This window comes from Arvicola amphibius, chromosome 1 (genome assembly GCF_903992535.2).
Source record: "Arvicola amphibius chromosome 1, mArvAmp1.2, whole genome shotgun sequence".
Classification (NCBI taxonomy): domain Eukaryota; kingdom Metazoa; phylum Chordata; class Mammalia; order Rodentia; family Cricetidae; genus Arvicola; species Arvicola amphibius.
The window spans coordinates 105,979,039-106,000,318 of NC_052047.1; the positions used below are offsets into that span (position 1 = coordinate 105,979,039).

At 39.7% G+C, this 21,280-nt stretch overlaps 1 protein-coding gene across 1 annotated transcript; it reads left to right on the plus strand.

The window, feature by feature from the left end:
* The first annotated feature begins 19,366 nt into the window (after window positions 1–19,366).
* Window positions 19,367–20,320, plus strand: LOC119801865 (olfactory receptor 51J1). Its single transcript, XM_038312594.1, has one exon. The coding sequence runs from the start codon at window positions 19,367–19,369 to the stop codon at window positions 20,318–20,320; it is 954 nt and encodes a 317-aa protein (XP_038168522.1).
* Window positions 20,321–21,280: the final 960 nt, after the last annotated feature.

The window sequence follows — 21,280 nt, forward strand, 5'->3', positions numbered from 1 at the left end:
TCCCATAGAACCCCATGGTTTTTCAGATATCTTCATAATGACACTGGATTGGATTGTAGCCAGAAGTATGCCTACAAAATATCTATTTTCTTTAGACCATCGGGAAGTCCATAAAGTGGACAGTTCTACAAGTAGTGAGTTAGTGACTCGTTGCTACTAAGTCACTGTTTATAACTGATGATCACTGCTTCAGACTCTCCTAGAAATAGCAGCATAAACAAGACCAGAACAATGGTAATATCAGTAGGCATGTCAACATGGAAGAGTGAAATTTCATGAGGACCCACCCCTAACTAAGAATTATAGAAAACTAACTCTTGGGGGAAGGAGAATTAGCTTTTCCCAAGATGATCCCCCTTGTTGTTTGATTGATGCAGACTGGTCAGCTATGGAATCTTTTACACATAAACAAAAATAGACTCAGCAGGATGCATTTGTATATATTTATAAATACATGTACATGCATGCATATGTATGTAACAATAATAATAAAAGGAATAAAGGCAATCAACTTGAGGGAAGAATGGGAGGTGTTTGAGGAAGCATAACAGGGGAATAGAGGGAGTGATGTAATTATATTTCAATAAAAAATAATAATAAAGTAAAAATAAATAAGTTTTATGTTTCTGTATTCTGAGAGATGGTATTTCCACCTGGTGAGCAGTGATGCATTGCTCCTTTCTCCACAATAAAGGTTGAATTGCTTGCTCATGGCAGTTCCCATTCTCTTCTGACCCGCAGTCAGGCTGCCCTTCATTTTCAAATGCACGGTCTAGCAGATCTCATCTTAGATGATCTGGCTCAGTTTTTTTTTTTTTTTGTTTGAGAGTCCCATTTTTGGCACAACTCTTTCCAGGTATGCTTGCTTTACAGCATATTAGTTTTGTGTGTTCTGACAGCTGAGCCGCTCAGCACCTTTCCCATTTGAGGCTCAGGCAGTGGAAGAAGTGAAAACCAAAACAGCCAAAAGCTAAAAAGCATCATAATAAGCCCCAAGGCTCAATATGGATTACACGCAAGGAACAATGTTTTAAGGCAGTTGCCATGTTCGATATTCCAGGTCAGGCTTTCAGTTTTAAGTAAAAGATCTGATACTCGTGTCGTCTGTGTCCCAAACATGCAAGAAGTAAAAGTGGAGCAAGCATCCCCTCACCCCAGGAGCTCAGAAGACAGGTCAGTTCTGACGGCAGCCCTCTGCTGCCATCCCCTGATAGCACCGGTGACTACAGTCTTCAAAGAACATGCTCTGTCCTCTTCCTGTCCACTGCGGGCAAATTGCTTAGTTTCCCTTTATTGCTGCTGTCTCTCTGCTGGGGGGAGGGCAGAGGGGGAAATGGCTGAGTCTAATTGGTTTCAGCACTCGGTGAATCGCTAAATATGGCAGTTACAAATGGTTCTCTTTTCTGACTCCTTCCTCCTTCAGATATTGCTCAAGGGTGCCTTTAGTTTGTTTGGTTTGACTTTTCTACCCATTTGGTAGATTTGCCTGTTACCTGACTTAGCCTTAAGCCCTTGGCTTCTCATCATCTCTTTAACTGATAATCCAAATATGAAGCAAAAGTAGCACCTGTTTGTCTAGTCAATTATCTGCTCTCCAAATGAATCCACACTTTTTTTCTGCTACCTACACACTAATGGTGCAGAGCTGTGGATTATTTGAGAGTGCCCAATAGACTTTCCCACACTCAGCGGTACCTCTATGCTTCAAGTTGTTATCTCAACCTTATGTAATCATCTAATTTCGCAAATATTTGTAATACTAGTCAACATTTTAAATAGGTTGCAACTGCTGTTTGGTTGGAGAGGGCTCTAAATCATTAATAATATATTGCCAACAAGGTTCCCACTCCCCTGGGAGCTTGTACAAAAGAGGAAAATAGCAAGGTAAACTGTGAAAACCAAGGTTAAAGCAATAGAGAGAAAATGAATCATAAATATGTCAGGCCTGAGCCAGTAGGTTTTGTACGACCTTGGCATGTTCTTAAGTCCTAATGTAGGTAAAGAAGTCCCAGGCCTGTGTGTAAGCTCCAAGTCTAAATGGCTCTGCAGATTATCCTTAACCTGGTTTTAGCACAAAACAACTTATGCTTGTGCCCACAGGACACATGAATCATTCTGTTGAGTAGGTTTAAGACATTATAATAAAATGGAAAAGTAATGAGCAGAGTATTTAAGATCTGCAAATATATTTAGATGTTATTATTTATAATATTCACACATTATATGACTATCTACATATATATAAAGAAATGTGATGCATGCAAACATGAACATACATATATTTAACTGGTACACTTACAGATATAGTAAAAATGTGGTATACATGTTCATAAATTTATATAAACTTTCAGCTAAAGTTTTGCATGAACAGTACCATTATGTATATACAAACATTTGTGCACATATGTACAAATTTTGATTTATGTTTATATACTTGCTTGTGCATGTAAAACCATGAACATGCATAAACATCTTGTTTATATTTTATCATACTTTAAACCCCAGACAATATCCCTGAGACCCTCTCCTCTTGACCTGTAGGCACAGAGGTAAGGCAATCTTCACAGGCTGGTTTCCCTGTATTCTAGGAAGACTGACAAGATGCGAGTGGAGAGAGAGGCATGATTTTTCAGTCATGAAAAAAAGGGTCAGAGGGCCTTCATCTATGTTCTAGACACAAGACTGAGGCCAACCACAGCGAAGGGTGAGTGGTCTCACACAAGAGGGCTGGGATTACCCTGGAAATTCCAACTGTTAGAACAGGAGGATGGGGTATATACAGGTGAGCCTGAACCTGTGATTTTTGTTCCGAGTTGCCCCTTATACCTAGTACACATTATATTTGCTCTGTACCCATATCATGAAAGACATTTTATCCCTTCATGACACGTACTGATGTGTGGCAGATACTCTCAAAATAACAGAGGGACACTTGGGGTGTCTCCAGCTATCTCTCAGTTCTTGAATCTGACAGACCAGAAATCTAGAGGTTACATATTGCGAGGAGACATATGGAGTGCCAGGTTATGCTTATCACAGAGGGGCTAGGCTCAGCAATTGCAAGGGATCTACTGCAGCAGTCTATCTTGGTCTGGCAGCTTTCTCCAAAGCTCCACAGCACGAGGACTCCCTCCCCCACAGAGAGACCTCCTGCTTTCTACCTGCCCTTATCTAGAGAATGTCTGTGGGCCTGGAAGACTGACCTCATCTGAAAGCTGTCTCTAAGCCTGGATGCTTAGTTTATCTCTAGGGTGACCCTTGGCACAGTTTCCTGCTAAAAGTCTTTCCCATGCTGCAAATATGGTAACTAAAACTTTTGTTAGGAGATTTGCTGCAGGCACATGCAAAGCCTTATGATAAGAGCATACCACTTAAAGCAAATTAAGGTTTGTCACCAGGCTTCCCAATCCTATAAGTTCTTTTAAAAAATTTTTTATTTTATTTTATTTTTATTTTTATTGAGTTCTACATTTTTCTCTGCTCCCCTGCCTGCCTCTCCCCTCTTCTTCAACCCTTTCCTAAGGTCCCCATGCTCCCAATTTACTCAGGAGATCTTGTCTTTTTCTACTTTCCATGTAGATTAGATCTATGTATGTCTCTCTTAGGGTTCTCATTGTTGTCTAGGTTCTCTGGGATTGTGATTTGTGGGCTGGTTTTCTTTGCTTTATGTTTAAAAAAAACTTGTGAGTAAGTACATGTGATAATTGTCTTTCTGTGTCTGGGTTACCTCACTCAAAATGATGTTTTCTAGCTCCATCCATTTGTCTGCAAAATTCAAAATGTTGTTACCATCCAGTGGAGGTTCCATCCCTCTTCTTGAGGGGCATTTTTCTCTTGAATGAGATGGTCAGATCCATATTAGCTTCCCAGGGAGGGTTTCAGGGTGTCACAAACTTGGATTAATAGTTCTGCCCTCATTTCTGCCATTTCAGAAATGTATACTAAAAAAGAAAGAAAGAAATGTATATCCTTACCCATCATCCCACTCACACAATAAACCTCACAGTCCAATGTGTAGATAGCCAGTGGGGGAGGAATTTTCTGTAAGAAGATCCTAGTGAGTAAAATACTCCTTCTCACTAACTTCTGAAGTGCAGACTTGTTCTCTACCTTCTTCCCACCCTATGTGTAATGCCCAGAAGGATCCTCAGGAGATACTGATGAAGAAGTAAATCCATCTTAGAAATAAATACCTTTTTTTTCTTTTTTTTTCGTTTATTGATTTTTATTGTGCTCTACATTTTTCTCTGCTCTCTTCCCTGCCTCTCCACCCCCTTCAACCCTCTCCCATGGTCCCCATGCTCCCAATTTACTCAGGAGATCTTGTCTTTTTCTACTTCCCATGTAGATTAGATCTATGTATGTCTCTCTTAGGGTCCTCATTGTTGTCTAGCTTCTCTGGGATTGTGATTTGTAAGCTGGTTTTCTTTACTTTATCTTTAAAAACCACCTATGAGTGAGAAATAAATACCTTTTGAAGGGAAAGCCAGCCAGGTAATTCTGTATTCCAAAAGTTGCTTTGACTGTTGCTTAAGTGGTAGAGATGAGATCTGGGGTCTGTACCTTTTGCCCAGTACTTTGTACAATTAAAGTCATTTTTCTTTTAATTCCTATCCCCATCCACCACTAGAAATTAAATATAAACATACCTTAGTAGTAATTTACAGAATGCCAAGCCAGATAGGTTAACTAAATATTTTAGGCTTTCTAATGGATGCCATCTCTCTCTAGAGAAAAGGAAACAATATAATCTTAAAAGTAAAACACAGGATATCTTGTCTATTTCCTCTTCCCCAGTTGACATACTTGGAAGAGGAAATAGACAAGATCTCCTGAGAAAACTGTGAGCATGAGGAGGAACGGAGGGCAGAAGGGGAGGGGGAGGGGAGAATGGGAGAGGGGAGGAGAACATGAAGGAACAGGATGGTTGAGATAGGAGAAGAGCAGAGATGGATAGCAAGGAAAGAGATATCTTGATTGTGGGAATCATTATGGGGTTTGTGTGAAACCTGGAACCAGGGAAATTCCCAGGAATCCACAAGGATGACTCCAGCTAAGACCCTAAGCAATACAGGAGAAGGAGCCTGCACTGGCCTTTCCCTGTAAGCAGATTGATGACTATCTTAATTCTCTTCAGAGAACCTTTATTCTGCAACAGATGAAAGCAAATGCAGAGATCCACAGATAAGCTCTGGGCCAAGCTACCTGAGACCAGTCCAAGAGTAAGAAGAACAATAACATGAGCAAAGGGGTTAAGACCATGATAGGTATTCCCACAGAAACAGCTGAACTGAGCTAGTGGGAGCTTATTGACTCTGTATTGACAGCAGGAAACCTGCATAGGACCAAACTAAGCCCTCTGAATGTGGGTGAGAGATGTCTGGCTGGGGCAGTCTGTGTGGCCACTAGCAGAGGTACCAGGATTTATCCGAAGTGCTTGACCTGACTTTTTGGAATCTATTCCCTATGGTGGGATACTTTGCTCACCCTAGGTAGAGTGGGGAGGGCATTGATCCTTCCTCAAAGTAGTGTGTCAGACTTTGTTGACTCCCCATGGGAAGCCTTATCCTCTCTGAGGAGTGGATGGGGGAATAAAGTGGGGAGAATGGGAGGAAGGGAGGGAGTAGGAACTGGGACATGTATGCAAAATGATAAAAGACTGTGTTAAAAAATTATTTTTTTAAAAAGTTAAACACAGTAGTATTTCTAGGAGAATTAATTTGACTTGTGAATAATACAGTTCCCAATAATATTGTCTTCTAGATATACAGTTGCTTGCAAGTCATGACACATTTTCTATTGCACTGACAATCACATTGAGTTGGTCATTAACATAGAAGGAGAGAAATGAATTGGTAGACTGTATCAGGTTAAAAAAAATCAGGTCTGCTTCACCTACAATAAGCTGCCTTTTAATTCAGGCTGTATCCTTGGCTGTGAACAAACCAAAGTTCCCAAGTGTCAGGCACAGGGAAATGTTAACAGCAGCCAATTCACCACAAAGTATTTTCTGCCAACTGGTCTCCCTAGTGTGGAGGCATTGTACCTTTGGCTGGTCTTCCCATTCTTTTTTACATGAAGTCTAGTCATTGTGGGCAATTCCCTCATTCTGTCTCTGACCAGGAAAGACCGTTCGCTGTACCAGCCAATATACTTGTTTTTGGCTATGCTGGCCCCTTCCAAGCTTGGTGTCTCTGCTTCGACACAGGCCACTCTGCTCAGCATCTTTCTTTTTGGTGCCAATAAAAGTAGTTTTGAAGGCTGCCTGCAGATGTTCACCATACATTCATTTCCCATCATGGAGTCAGGAGTTCTTCTAGCCGTGTCTGTGGATCACTTTGTTGCCCTCTATAATCCACTTCGCTATACCGACATAATGCCCCATGTTGCTGGTACCAGTGTTACACTTGGGCTGATCTGTTGCTCATGATCCCCCTGCCTTTTCTCCTAAAGCATCTGTCTTTCTGTGGTCACAATGTGTTCTCCCACTCCTATTGTCTGCATTTAGATCTAATCTAGCAAATGGCCACAAAGTGATCAAAATCCATGGCACTAGGATAGCTGACTCCATGATGCAAAGTGTGTGAATGAAATACATTTGTGTGAGACAGGCATCAAAGCTGGTCTAGTGTACACCAAACCAGAAGATGGCAAGCATCTGCAGAGCTGCAGAGCAGGTAAGACACATGTCTTTCATTGCCAGCATGCAAAGGAAGAAATACATAGGCTGGTGGAGACTTGGCTCTAACTTGACAGTGGTGATGATGATGCTGTTTCCCAGCAAGGTCAGGACAAACAGGAGACAGATAGGGATGCCTATCCAGCAGTGAAAGCTTTCCAACCCAGGAATACCAACCAGGAAGAAAGATGGAATGTGATGTGTAGCATTGCCATCATGTTAAACCTAGGGATGCTGCATGTTCATAATACTGTAACCAGCCAGCAGGCAAACTTCCTGCAGGTAGGCTGATCCAACATCTCCATTCCATCGATTAGACCCTGTAAATACAAACCCCACTTCACCCCCAAACCCTCCTATCCCCCGCGACCTCAGAGAAACTCTGAAAGATAGGCTGCAAATACACAGAGAGGACCAAGAGGTGAGTGACCACCCACCTGGCAGGACTCTCTAGGCCCTCCATACCAGGGCAAAATCCCAGGTCCCTCTGCCACCTGCTTCAGCTTCTCTAACCAGCCAGCAGGCAAGCTTCCTGCAGAGAGGCTGCTCTAACACCCCCACTGCATCCATCAGACCCTGCATGCTCCAAATCCCACTCTGCCCCCAAACCCTCTTTTCCCTGCCCTCACAACTTCAGAGGAACTCTGAGACATAAACTGCAGCTACACAGAGAGGACCAAGAGAGAGGATCAAGAGAGAGCACCAAGGGAATCAGTGGCTTCCTGAGACACAAATGGTGACAGTACAGAGCAGACCAAGAACAATTCCCAAAGACACAGACAGCCACTGTAAGAAGTGGATCAAGAAGCAAAGAAGACTGGCAGCACCAATTGGAAGAAGAGATGGGTAGGCACCAAAACAAGAACTCATGCAACAACCTAAAGAGCAGCAAGGTAAAACCAGAACCCAGTGGGCATACAACAGAAACACATGATCATCCTAACCTAGAAAAAGCAGAAGAAAATGATTTTAAATGTAACTTTATGAGGATGATGGAGACCTTTAAAAAGAAAATGAAAATTTGCCTTAAAGAAGTGGAGAAAGAGACTAACAAAAAAATGGAAGAAATCAATAAATCTCTCAAAGAAACCTAAGAAAACAGGTAAAACAAAAGAGTTCAAGACTTGAAGACTAAAATATAGGCAATAAGGAAAACACAAAACAAAGCAATTCTGGATGTGGAAAATCAGGGTAAATGAACAGGAACTCCAGAGGCAAGCATAACCAACAGAATACAAGAGATGGAAGAGAGAATCAGAGGTGTTAAAGATACTATAGAAGAAACAGATTCATTGGTCAAAGAAAACATTAAATCCAACAAATTCTTAACACAAAACATCCAGGAAATCTGGGACACCATAAAAAGACCAAACCTCAGAATAATAGATATAGAATAAGTAAAGAAGTCAAACTCAAAGGCACAGAAAATATATTCAGAGCCGGGCGATGGTGGCTCACGCCTTTAATCCCAGCACTCGGGAGGCAGAGGTGGGCGGATTTCTGTGAGTTCGAGACCAGCCTGGTCTACAAGAGCTAGTTCCGGGACACGCTCCTAAGCCACAGAGAAACCCTGTCTCAAAAAAAAAAAAAAAAAAAAAAAAAAAAAAACCAAAAAAAAAAAAGAAAATATATTCAACAAAATCATAGAATAAAACTTTCCCAACCTAAAGAAGGATATCACCATGAAGGCATAAGAAACTTAACAGAGGCCGGGCGATGGTGGCGCACACCTTTAATCCCAGCACTCGGGAGGCAGAGGCAGGCGGACCTCTGTGAGTTCGAGACCAGCCTGGTCTACAGAGCTAGTTCCAGGACAGGCTCCAAAGCCACAGAGAAACCCTGTCTTGAAAAACCAAAAAAAAAAAAAAAAAAAAAAAAAAAAAAAAAAAAAAAAAAAAAAAAAAAAAAAAAAGAAAGAAAAAAAAAGAAACTTACAGAACACCAAATAGGCTGTAACAACAACAAACAGTCCCCTCACCATATAATAATCAAGATGCGAAACATAAGAACAAAGAAAGACTATTAGGAGCTGCAAAGGAAAACCGTCAACTAACATATAAAGGCAGACCTACCAGAATTACACCCAACTTCTCAATGGAAACCATGAAAGCCAGAATGTCCTGGACAGATGTGCTACAAATACTAAGAGACCACGGACGTAAGCCCAGACTACTATACCCAGCAAAGCTTACAATCGCCATCAATAGAGAAAACAAAATATTCCATGACAAAACCAGATTTAAACAATACGTATCCATAAACCCGGGCCTACAGAAAGTAATAGAAGAAAAACCCTAACCCAAAAAAGCTAACTGCACCCACAAAAGCACAGGCAACATATAACTTTACACCAGCAAACCCCAGAGAAGGTAAATACACAAACACTACCACTGAAAAATAACAGAAATTAACAATCACTGGACATTAATATCTCTTAAATGGACACAATTCACCTATAAAAAGACATAGTCTAAGAGAATGGATATGAAAGCAGGATCCATCCTTCTGCTGTATACAAGAAACACACCTTAACCTCAAAGACAGACATTGCCTCAGAGTAAAGGGTTGGAAAAGATTTTTCAATCAAACAGATCTAAGGAACAAATGGGTGTAACTATCCTAATATCTAACAAAATAGACTTCAAACTAAAATCAGTCAGAAGAGATGGATACAGACACTTTATACTCATAACAGTAAACATCCTTCAAGATAAAGTGTCAATCCTGAACATCTATACCCCAATAAAAGAGCAGCCGTGTGTGTGTGTGTGTGTGTGTGTGTGTGTGTGTGTGTTTGTGTGTAACATTACTAAAGCTTAAATCACACATCAAACCCCACACACTAATAGGCGACTTCAACACCCCACTTTCCCCAATGGACAAGTCAACAAGACAAAAACTTAACAGAGACATAAGAAAACTAACAGATGTCATGACTCAAATGGACTTAACAGACTTCTATAGAATGTTCCACCCAAGCATAAAAGAATATACCTTCTTCTCAGCACCTCATGGAACCTCCTCTGAAATTGATCACATACTTGGGAATGAAGCAAATGTCAACAGATACAAAACAAACTGGAATAACCCCCTGTATCTTATCAGATCACCATGGTTAAAATTTAGAATTTAACAATAACACTAATTGCAGAAAGCCTACAAACTCATGGAAATTGAACAGTGCTCAATTGGACCCCCCAAACCTGGGTCAAGTAAAAAAATAAAGAAATTAAAGATGTCCTAGAATTTAATGAAAATGAAGGCACAATGTACCCAAACCTATGGGACACTATGAAAGCAGTGTTAAGAGGAATGTTTATAGCACTAAGTGCCTACATAAAGAAAGTGCAGAGAGCTCACACTAGTGACTTAACAGCACACTTGAAAGCTCTAGAACAAAAAAGCAGACTCTCCCAGGAGAAGTAGAAGACAGGAAATAATCAAATTGTGGGCTGAAATTATAATAAAATAGAAACAAAGAAAACAATATAAAGGATCAGTGAAACAAAGAGCTGATTCTTTTAAAAAATCAAAAAGTTAGACAAACCCTTATCCAAACTAACCAAAAGGCAGAGAGAGAACATCCAAATTAACAAAACCAGAAATAAAAAGGGAGACATAACAACAGACACTGAGAAAATCCAAGGAATCATTATGTCATACTGCAAAACATGTACTTCACAAAATTGGAAAATGTAAAAGTAATGAACAATTTTCTGGATAAGTATCACATACCAAAATTAAATCAAGACCAGGTGAACAATTTAAATAACCTGCAAGGAAATAGAAGCTGTCGTCAAAAGTCTTGCATCCAAAGAAATAGCAGAGCCTGATGATTTCAGTGCAGAATTCTACCAGAACTTTCAAGAAGAGCTAATACCTATACTCCTCAAAGTGTTCCGCATAATAGAAACAGAAGAAACATAGCCAAAGTCCTTTCATGAGGCTTCAGGTACCCTGATACCAAAACAACACAAAGACTCAACAAAGAAAAAAATTACAGACCAATCTTACTCATGAACATAGATGCAAAAATACTCAGTAAAATTGGCAAAACAACTCCAGGAACACATCAAAAAAATCATCCATCATGATCAAGTCAGTTTCATCCCAGAGATGCAGGGATAGTTCAACATACAAAAATCTATTAATGTAATCCACCATGTAAATAAACTGAAAAAAAAAAGATCATCTCACTAGATGGTAAAAAAAAAAAAAAAAAAGCACTCAACAGAATCAAACAACCCTTCTTGAAGAGATCAGGGATACAGGGAGCATATCTAAATATAATAAGAGCAATATACAGCAAGCTGAAAGTCAACATCAAATTAAATGGAGAGAAACTCAAAGTGGTTCCACTAAACTCAGGAACAGGACAAGGCTGTCCACTCTCTCCATATCTATTCAACACAGTTCTTGAAGTTCTGGTTAGAGCAATAAGACAACAACAGGAGATCAAGGAAATTCAATTTGGAAAGGAAAAAGTCAAACTTTCACTATTTGCAGATGATATGATAGTGTACATAATTGAACCAAAAACTCTACAAGAGAACTTCTACCGCTGATAAATACCTTCAGTAACATAATAGGATGCAAGATTACTCAAAAAAAAAAATCAGTAGCCCTCCTATATACAAATAATAAAGAAGCTGGGGGAAAAATCAGAGAAACATCACTTTTCACAATAGCCACAAATAAAATAAAATATCTGTGGTAACACTAACCAAGTAGTAAAAGACCTGTTCAACAAGACCTTTACATCTTTGAAGAAAGAAACTGAAGAAGATAACAGAAAATGGAAAGATCTCCCGAGCTCTTGAATAGATAGGATTAACATAATAAAAATGGCAATCCTACCAAAAGCAATCTATAGATTCAATGCAATCTCCATCAAAATCCCACACAATTCTTCACAGACCTTGAAAGAAAAATAATCAACTTCATATGGAAAAACAAAAAACCCAGGATAGCCAAAACAATCCTGTACAATAAAGGAATTTCTAGAGGTATCACCATCCCTGACATCAAGCTCTATTATAGAGCTACAGTGATGAAAACATCTTGGTATCAGCATAAAAACAGACAGGTTGACCAATGAAATTGAATCCAAGACCTGGATATTAATCCACACACCTATGAACACCTGATTTTTGACAAAGAAGCTAAAATTATACAGTGGAAAAAAGAAAACATCTTCAACAAATGGTGCTCGCATAACTGTCAACATGTAGAAGAATGAAAATAGATCCATATCTATCCCCATGCACAAAACTCAAGTGCAAATGGATTAAAGACCTCAATATAAATCCAACCACACTAAACCTGATAGAAGAGAAAGTAGGAAGTAGCCTTCAATGCTTGGGCACAGGAGACCACTTCCTAAATCTAACCTCAGTAGCACAGACACTGAGAGCAACAGTAAATAAATAAGACCTCCTGAAAGTAAGAAGCTTCTGTAAAGCAAAGGAAATAGTCAATAAGGCAAAAAGACAGCCTACTGAATAGGAAAAGATTTTCACCAACCCCACATCAGACAAAGGACTGATCTCTAAAATATAAAAAGAACTCAAGAAATTAGACATCAAAAATTTAAATAATCCAATTAAAAATGGGGTACAGAACTAAACAGAGAATTCCCAACAGAAGATTCTCAAATGGCTGAAAGACAGTTAAGGAATTGTTCAACATCCTTAGCCATCAGGGAAATGCAAATTAAAACTACTCTAAGATACCATTCTTATGCCAGTCAGAATGGCTAATATAAAAAAAAAAACCAATGATAGCTATGCTGGAGAGGATGTGGAGTAAGGAGAATACTCTTTCATTGCTGGTAGGAATTCAAACTTGTACAACCACTCTGGAAATTAGAATGGAGGTTTCTCAGAAAATTGGGAATCAACCTACCTCAGGACCCAGCAATACCCTCTTGGGCATATACCCAAAGGATGCTCAATCATATTACAAAGTCATTTGTTCAACTATGTTCATAGCAGCATAATTTGTAATAAAGAGAACCTGGAACCTAGATGTCCCTCAACTAAAGAACAGATAAAGAAAATGTGATACATTTACACAATGGAGTACTACTCACCAGTAAAAAACAATGGCAACTTGAAATTTGCATGCAAGTGGGTGGAACTAGAAAAAATCATCCTGAGCGGGTAACACAGACCCAGAAAGATGAACAAGGTATGTACTCACTCATAAGTGGATACTAGCTGTGAAGCAAAGGATAACAAGCCTATAGTCCATGACCCTAGAGAATCTAAGTAATAAGGTGAACACACGGGCGCCCGCGCATGTGCGCGCGCGTACACACACACACACACACACACACACACACATATCACCTGGAAAGGTAAAAGAGACAAGATCACCTGACAAAATTGGGAGCATGAGAGGAGAAGGGAGGGCAGAAAGAAAAGAGGAAGGGAGAAGGGAGGAGAAGGGGAGGAGAACTTGAGGTAGTGGGATAGTTGAAATGGCGGAAGGAGAGACATGAGAGCAAGAAACTAAATATTTTGATTGAGGGAGCCATTATGGGACTATCAAGAAACCTGGCATTAGAGGAATTCCCAGAAATCCACAAGGATGACCCCAGCTAAGACCCTAAGCAATAGAGGAGAGGGTACCCAAACTGGCTTTGCCCTGTAGTCAGATTGATGAATATCTTAAATGTCACTACAGAACCTTCATCTGGCAGCTGATGGAAACAGAAGCAAAGACCTAGCAGAGCACTGGACTGAGCTCCAATATCCAGTTGAAGAGTGGGAAGAGTGAGAATATGAGCAAAAAGATCAAGACCATGATGGGGACACCCACTGAAACAGTTTACCTGAGCTAACAGGAGCTCACCAACTCCAGCTGGATAGGGAAGGCACCAGCATTGGACCAAACTGGACCCTCCAAATATGGATGACAGTTGCATGGCTGGAGCAGACTGAGGGGCCACTGCCAGTGGCACCAGGATTTATTCCTACTGCTTGTACTAGCTTTTTGGGAACCCATTCTCTTTGAATGGATATCTTGCCCAGCCTAAATATAGTAGGGAGGGCCTTGGACCTTCCCCAAAGTAATGTGCCTTATCCTTTCTGAGGAGTGGATGCCCCCATGTGGAAGGAATGGGAGGAGGGGAGGGAGTGAGAACTGAGATTGGTACATAAAATGGGGGGGGAAAGGTAGCTTGTTTTCCTTTTAAAAAATAAAATAAAGTAATGAAGAGAGAGACAGAGAAAGAGAAACAGAGAGAGAGGGAGAGAGAGAGAGAGAGAGAGAGAGAGAGAGAGAGAGAGAGAGAGAGAGAGAGAATACTGCTCTACCAAAGAACAAAAGTTGGGTTCCCAGCACCCATATCAGATGATTCACAACCACCTGTATCTTCACATCCAGGGAATTTGGTGAGCTCTTCTAGACTTTGTAAGAATCTGAAGCACTCAATTATACACACAAAATAAAATAAATAAATGTTATGGTCTTTCTAAAATGAAAATAATCTAGTGTTCTTTTCCTTTTTTAAAGATTATGGCTTGTTCGGGTTTCTTGCTTATTTTCTGAAGAGTGAAAGAAAGAAAGTCTGTGGGGTTGAGTGAGTAAAAAGGTGGGGAGGAGCTAGAAGGAACTTTGGGAGGAGAAACTGTGGTCAGAATATAGTGTATGAAAAAAAATTTCAACACAAAAAGGAACTTCACCAGCCATAAATGGATAAATTAAAAAAACACTAGGATTTAACTATTTCATGGAACAGCCTACATTAGTCAAAATGATAAGATGATATGTGCTCAAGAGTTAAGTAAAATTTGCAAATATTATATTATATATATCATATGTGTAACATATAGGCATAAATACTTAAGATGATACTTTAGTCAATTTATGTATTTATTTTGTAACACATTAAATTTATGGCTATGATTATTTGAGGGAAATTCTATGGCAGTAAAGAGAACAAACAGAAATAACTCTTTACATATATTATATTTTTTTTCAAGAATACATTATTCAACTATTTCTTTTGTTACTATATGTGTATTTCCTCATAAACTGTGTAACATCTCTATCCACATAAAGACATGAAACCTACGTAAACCTTGGGGCAATCAGAAGCACAAAGCATTTCGGTTATCTGTAGGTTTCCAAATACCAGAAAATACCTGTCATTTGTCCTGCGAAGACTTATGCATATGGGGGTACCAACCACTTTCTAGCCATATTTAAGGTGTCCCCACAGGAACGAATTCATATAAACCTGGTCAAAGCCCTGTGATTTGAGAGGCCTTGGGCTCTGGGAAAAGAGCCTACTACTGTTTTGCTAACAGTGTCATGCTGACAGTCTGCCTTCCAAATATCCATCTTTATACCCACAGACTAGTGCTGCTCTCAACCTTGTTGGAAAAATTTTATTTTGCATGGGGTAGTGGTTTATATAAAGATTTAGTTGACTAGAGTCCTGAGGATAAGCTGCTGTGGATTCTCAGAAGTAGATATGATGTCTATATCAAACCCACCACAAGGCTCAGGGAACACCAAGAATGGGGACAGAAAAGAAGATAGAGTCATAGACAGGGGAGAGCACTGTGAAATGCTGTCTTCTGGACATGACACAGCTTCCACACTCATGAACTCATAGCACCTATGCTTACCCACACAAAATTAATCCCAGCAGAATGGGGGAGAACCTCAGAGGCCCCATCCCTTGTTGAAGAGCTATTGGCAGTCAATGACTGTTGGAGGTAGGAGAGTCACTTTTCTTTGAAGGTGGAGCCACTAGTAGGTTGCATGTAACCCAGTGAATGTTCCTACTTACATGCAAATGTGGGCCTCACAAATGAATTCTGTGGGGTATTGTTTTTTTAAAGAATATGAAATTGAGAGAGAAATGTATTAAAGGAGGCCTGAAGGGAGCTAGAGGAAGGGTTGGGGAGAGATATGATCAAGATGTGTTGTATAAATAAGTAAAATTTTCAAGAAATTAAGTTTAATTACTATTTTAAAGGACACCGAAAAAATTGAGTGCAGGTACACACTGATAGGACGAAGCAGAGCAAATGGCATGTGTATTCACATGTCCTCCTCGGTCAGCTTGGGAATTCGAAATGGGAAGCATGTGTATTCACATGTCCTCCCCGGTCAAGATAACGTAGCATATCTATATCCATCCATTAAATCATTAGCATTTCTTTGTGGTGATAGTATTCAAAACAATCTTTATTGCCATTTAGAAGAGACAATGCAATGTATTACTTTTAACCATAGCTACCCTATTATGCAATAATAAAAGACCAGAATTTGTTCTTCCTATTTAACTGTAAAATTGTGTATTTGGCTAAGCTCTTCTCATCATCCCACTGTCCCTTGTTTTGCTTAACTTTTTGTAATTTTTTCCAACTTTAATTTCTATGTGACTATTTTCAGATAACAATATTTCCAAGTGTTTGCTTTAATTTTACATTGTAGGGATGTAAAATGTTCTAAGTAATTTTATATATTACTTATTTAATTATCATAGAAGATGAATATATCCACATTCACTTTCATATACATGTTTAGTTTCCTTAGAGACATCTAATATTGAGAAAGCTGTATGATTACTTTGTTAATTGCTCCTAAGGGAACCTGACTCCGTCTCTATTTCTCCACTCCTGTAGATTGTGATTGGCTTTAAAAATATGGAAGGCATCATTCTAGCCACAGATTTATGAAGATGAGGATGGCATGGGTGAAGGACTTGCCAAAGTGAGTGTCCTTGGTCCAAACTGATGTTGAGTGGTGAGTGCTCAAGCTGGTCTCCCAGCACTACATCTTAAAGCAGCTTCAAAGAGAGTCCCACCTCCATCCCATGTCAAAGCTCTGCAGATTTCTTCTTACTAATAGTCATGCCTTTCTAGTTTCCTGAAAATGTGAGGTAGAATGAGGGGAAGCATTTCGTAATGCTGAAAAACATGGCAAGTTAACAAAACAGTATCAGAAGTCATAAATTCTAGAAACAGTTTTCTGATGGATCACTTGTGGTTCCCCATGCAAGCCATGCATCTTTTCAGAGGCTGATATGTTAATAGGAACTCGTTGTTTTCTTGTTTCCTTAACAGGTGTTGTGAGGATATCAGTGAGGCAGTTTAATTAGAAACTGTGGATAAATTAACTTGATTCTTCTGAGGATGCCTTTAAGAGGAGATTGTGGGCAACAAATTCTAACTTGTACTTGTTGCTAAAAGCTCAGACTCCGTAGAAGACAGATAGCAACACTGCTGTCCTTAACAGTAAAGAAACAAGTTACACACAAGCAGGTGAAGACACACGTAGCTTAGGAGTTAGCTCCCATTCGGTGCAGTTCCAGAACTGTAGTCTTCAGTGCATAACATCCTCTATGTTCTATATTTGCTTCTGTGCTATATATCTTCAATCTTCACAATTAAATGACCCCTTTAATCACCTCCCAACTTTTGTAACACATCCTAAACGCAAGAGAAAACTGTGTTAAAAATCTCTTGCAAGAACGTCTGCCCCCACATGACTGTGGAGATGGCAAAGCAGTGATGAGAGAGAAGCAAACACTCAAGAGCAATAGGAAACAGAGTCAACAGAGAACAAAGGGCTTATGAATAACGAAAGGGGGTCTCTTCACAGTTGAGTTTCTTGAGATGTGGCAAGTGAGATATGGGTTCAGAAGGATCAAGGCGTCACTTAAGCAAGTTAGGAGAAGAAGCTGTTTAGTCGGGGAGATTGAAATCCACTGAAGAAGCCAAACATGGAGGCTTGTGTTTTAACACACTCTGTTGTGTGTGATCCTTCTCTCTGAGGTCAGTGATTTTCTCTGGACCCTCTCCAACTTAACTTGCCCCACAGCCCACCATACAGACCTTTTCCAAATCTACTATCTACGGAGTTAAACTGCATCAGAGAGTGATATGTACCAGGGGTCCTATGCACAGGGGGGAAATGAGAGGGGTGCTTTCTCATTACTGTCTTTGATATTTAAATAAAAGCTTATATAGACCATGGTTTTTAATATCTCAGTGTATCCACAATTTTTATTTTCTCAATGTCTTCATTCAGTGTTTGGGAAAACACTATGTTACACACTGACTGCAGCAGTTGTATTTTTTTCCTGTCAGTTATGTTCAACTTTTGACATTGCACACAATGTCATCATCTACAAAGTTCACAATTAAGAACGGCAAAATTAACTTACAAGGAAAATTTCAGAGTATTTTAAGTGGGTTTATAATTTTGTGTTGGTTCACATTCATAGCTACCATCAGCTTCATGCATCCCTCAGGCAGCAGGTTGGACACCTCAGCAGGATCCACCTAACTTCTCCACTTAACCTAAAATCTTTCTGCTGAGCCTCATGTCTGAGATGAAATGATACTTCCTGAGTAAAATTTCCTCTGGCTTTTAAAAGTAAATCAAATTCACTTTTTAGGATCCTTTCATAGTGTCCTGAACTTTTCCATCCTAGGATGTAACTGCAAGGAAGACTTCAGGATCCTTAATGATCATGTCTGAGCAGGATCAGAAGCACATGTGATCTCTGTGTCTTATGGTTAAAGGTTGCAGAGATTTCCTGAGTAAGTCCAGGACTCTCTGCTTCCTCCATCATATATGGGATTGGTAGAGAAAAATGCTAATTGTGAATAGGTCAACAAGGCAGAGAGAACTTAATAATTCACAGTGTGGAACAGTGAGTTCTCTCTGATGTAGTGACTGTAAAAGAATTAGTACCAGAGAATTTGAACACTGGGCTTGGGCCTGTGTGGATACGTAAGCAGGGTGTGTGGGTGGAAGGATGTGCACAGGGGTGCATTGATTCATGATGTAAGACCTCCCATGAGAAATCCTTCCTATATTCCCTGTCCAGGATGCTTTTGTATTACTGTGCTGTCCAAGACAATACTCTGCTCACTCTAGGAAGATGGTTTTTTGATCTTCCGACAAGAAAGCATTTATTGAATGCTTAGGTTTTTAGTATTGCAGCTGTTGTGAGGTCAGAGATATGTCTAATCCAAAGAAATCCTAATGAGTAAGATTAGGAGTTTTTTAAGATTATCAGTCAAAAGATTCTGGGGGTAGTCATCACAGTATTTCAGGGACCATGAAGTCTTTTAAGAAATCAGCCAACCTGGTCTGATTCCTTCTCAGTCATCTGGTTCTTTGCACATAGTTCTTCTAACAATCTGTTCCAGTCTGCATTCATGGTCAAGATCTCAGCCTTGCCTTGGTCCTCCATTACTCACTACTGGCTTATTAGGAATTTTAAAGCTGTTGTGTTGTACTTATATATTTATCAATAACTTCTGTCTGTCTATTAAAAACATTAGTTGATACCTTGTTCTGGGTTTGTATATAGGTTTATCACCCTAGTAGCTTTCTACAGCTAGGAGAGTCCACACCAAGACAAGATAGTAATTTGCCTCTTAGCTGATCTAAAGTCTACTGCAGTTTGGATGGATACTTTTCTTTCTTCTATAACTTCTTCAAGACAGAAACAGAAAATCCTTCATAATGAAAATATCTTAATGGGAATCATATGTCAGTTTTCAAAAACAAGTTCTTTGGTCACATGAATCAAAGTTTGTTTTCTTCTCTTTCCTTGATGTCCAATGAATTTTTTTCAACATAATGCAGCCTCACTAGCTTGTTTCTGACCTTTGAGGTGGCAGTGCCACCCACCCAGGATTAGATGTCAACATGAAGAATTCCAATAGCTCTTTGGGGTTCTTACCTACAACGTTCATTTTGGTTGGCATCCCAGGGCTAGAGACAAAGCACATCTGGATATCCATCCCCTTCTGCCTGATGTACACCATCATCTTCCTTGGAAATGGCACCATTCTTCATGTCATCAGAACAGATGCTTCCCTGCATCAGCCCATGTATCTCTTTCTTGCCATGCTGGCACTGGCTGAGGTTGGTGTCTCTGCCTCGACTCTACCAACGGTGCTAGGAGTCTTCCTTTTTGATTCTTCTGAGATTACCTTTGAAGCATGCCTTCTCCAAATGTTTTTCATCCATTCTTTCTCCATTATGGAGTCAGCTGTGTTGTTAGCCATGTCTGTGGACCGCTTTGTGGCCATCTACAGTCCACTACGTTATATAACTATCTTGACACCGCCTTGCATCTTTGGCACAGGAGCTATCATTAGACTGAAAAGTGTTATACTAATGGCCCCGTTGCCTATACTGTTACAGAGACTTCCTTTCTGTGGCCATAATGCCCTCTCTCATTCCTATTGCCTCCACCCCAACCTTATCCATTTACCTTGTGGAGACATTTCTATCAACAATATCTATGGACTTTTCATTGTTACCTCCACTTTTGGGCTAGATTCATTGCTCATTGTGGTGTCCTATGGGCTTATACTCCACACTGTACTGGGCATTGCCACAGGAGAAGGGAGGAAGAAAGCACTGAACACATGTGGCTCCCATGTCTGTGCTGTGCTTGCTTATTATGTACCTATGATTGGCTTGTCTATGGTACATCGCTTTGCACATCATGTGTCTCCTCTGCTACAAACCATGATGGCCAATGCTTATCTTTTCTTGCCCCCTGTTGTCAATCCCATTGTCTACAGCATTAAGACCAAGGAGATTCGCCATGGCATCATCCGAATGCTCTCAGACAAGAGGCTCAGAGTTTAGTGGACAATGCTAAAAAGAGGGGTGTTTAGTTGGTTTCTACAGTCACACGGCATCCTACATTATGTTCTGTAACTGATGCAAGCTTAGAATACACTGTCTAGAATCTGTGGAGCTGTTCACTGGTAAAGAGTACATGCTGCTCTCACACAGAACCCATGTGCTGATTCCAGCACCCACATTAGGCAGTTCACAACTGCCTTCACCTCCAAATCAAAGGTGATCATACTCTTCTGGCCTCCATATGCACCTGTACTTCAATGCATGCATGCCATGCTCATATACACATGTGCACAAACACACAATTAAAACAAAAAATCTTTCTTTAACAAAACAGTGTCCAGTAGAAGTAAATTAGAGTCTGGTAATGAACTAGAATGTAATGACAAGTAGATATGTATTATTGGTGATAGATCAGTTCACAAAATCAATGATATTATTTGCCATGTTTTATGGCATGCTTGTTTGTAAAGTTTGGTCAGAAAAGTTGTTTTTTAAAGTTTGTAAAGTTGGGTCAGAAAAGTTGTTTTTTTAAAGTTTGTAAAGTTAGGTCAGAAAAGTTGTTTTTTTAAACATCTCATTTTTCATCAGGAAATGGAAACTGTGATTAAAAGTTACCTGAGACCTATTGAACCCCCTATACTTCTTTACTCTGGAAGAGAAAAAATAATCTGTATTGCATCCTCCTGAATCTCTGAATTCCACAGTAGGCAAACTGACACTTAAGTTCCAAGGAGTTCAAAGAGATTCCTCTACACAGGCACTGATGTGTCATTTAGCCAGCTTCACCAAGGCCACACAAAGTTACCTAAAATTACAAACTTGTGCACTATACAAGATTTTGAAGTTCTACATAGATTCAGAAAGCAAGTTTCTTCCTTAAATGCTTTTATATGATTGAATATGACTCTTCAAATACTTTCAACAATTAAAGACTCTATAAGACAAGATTATTGAGGAACA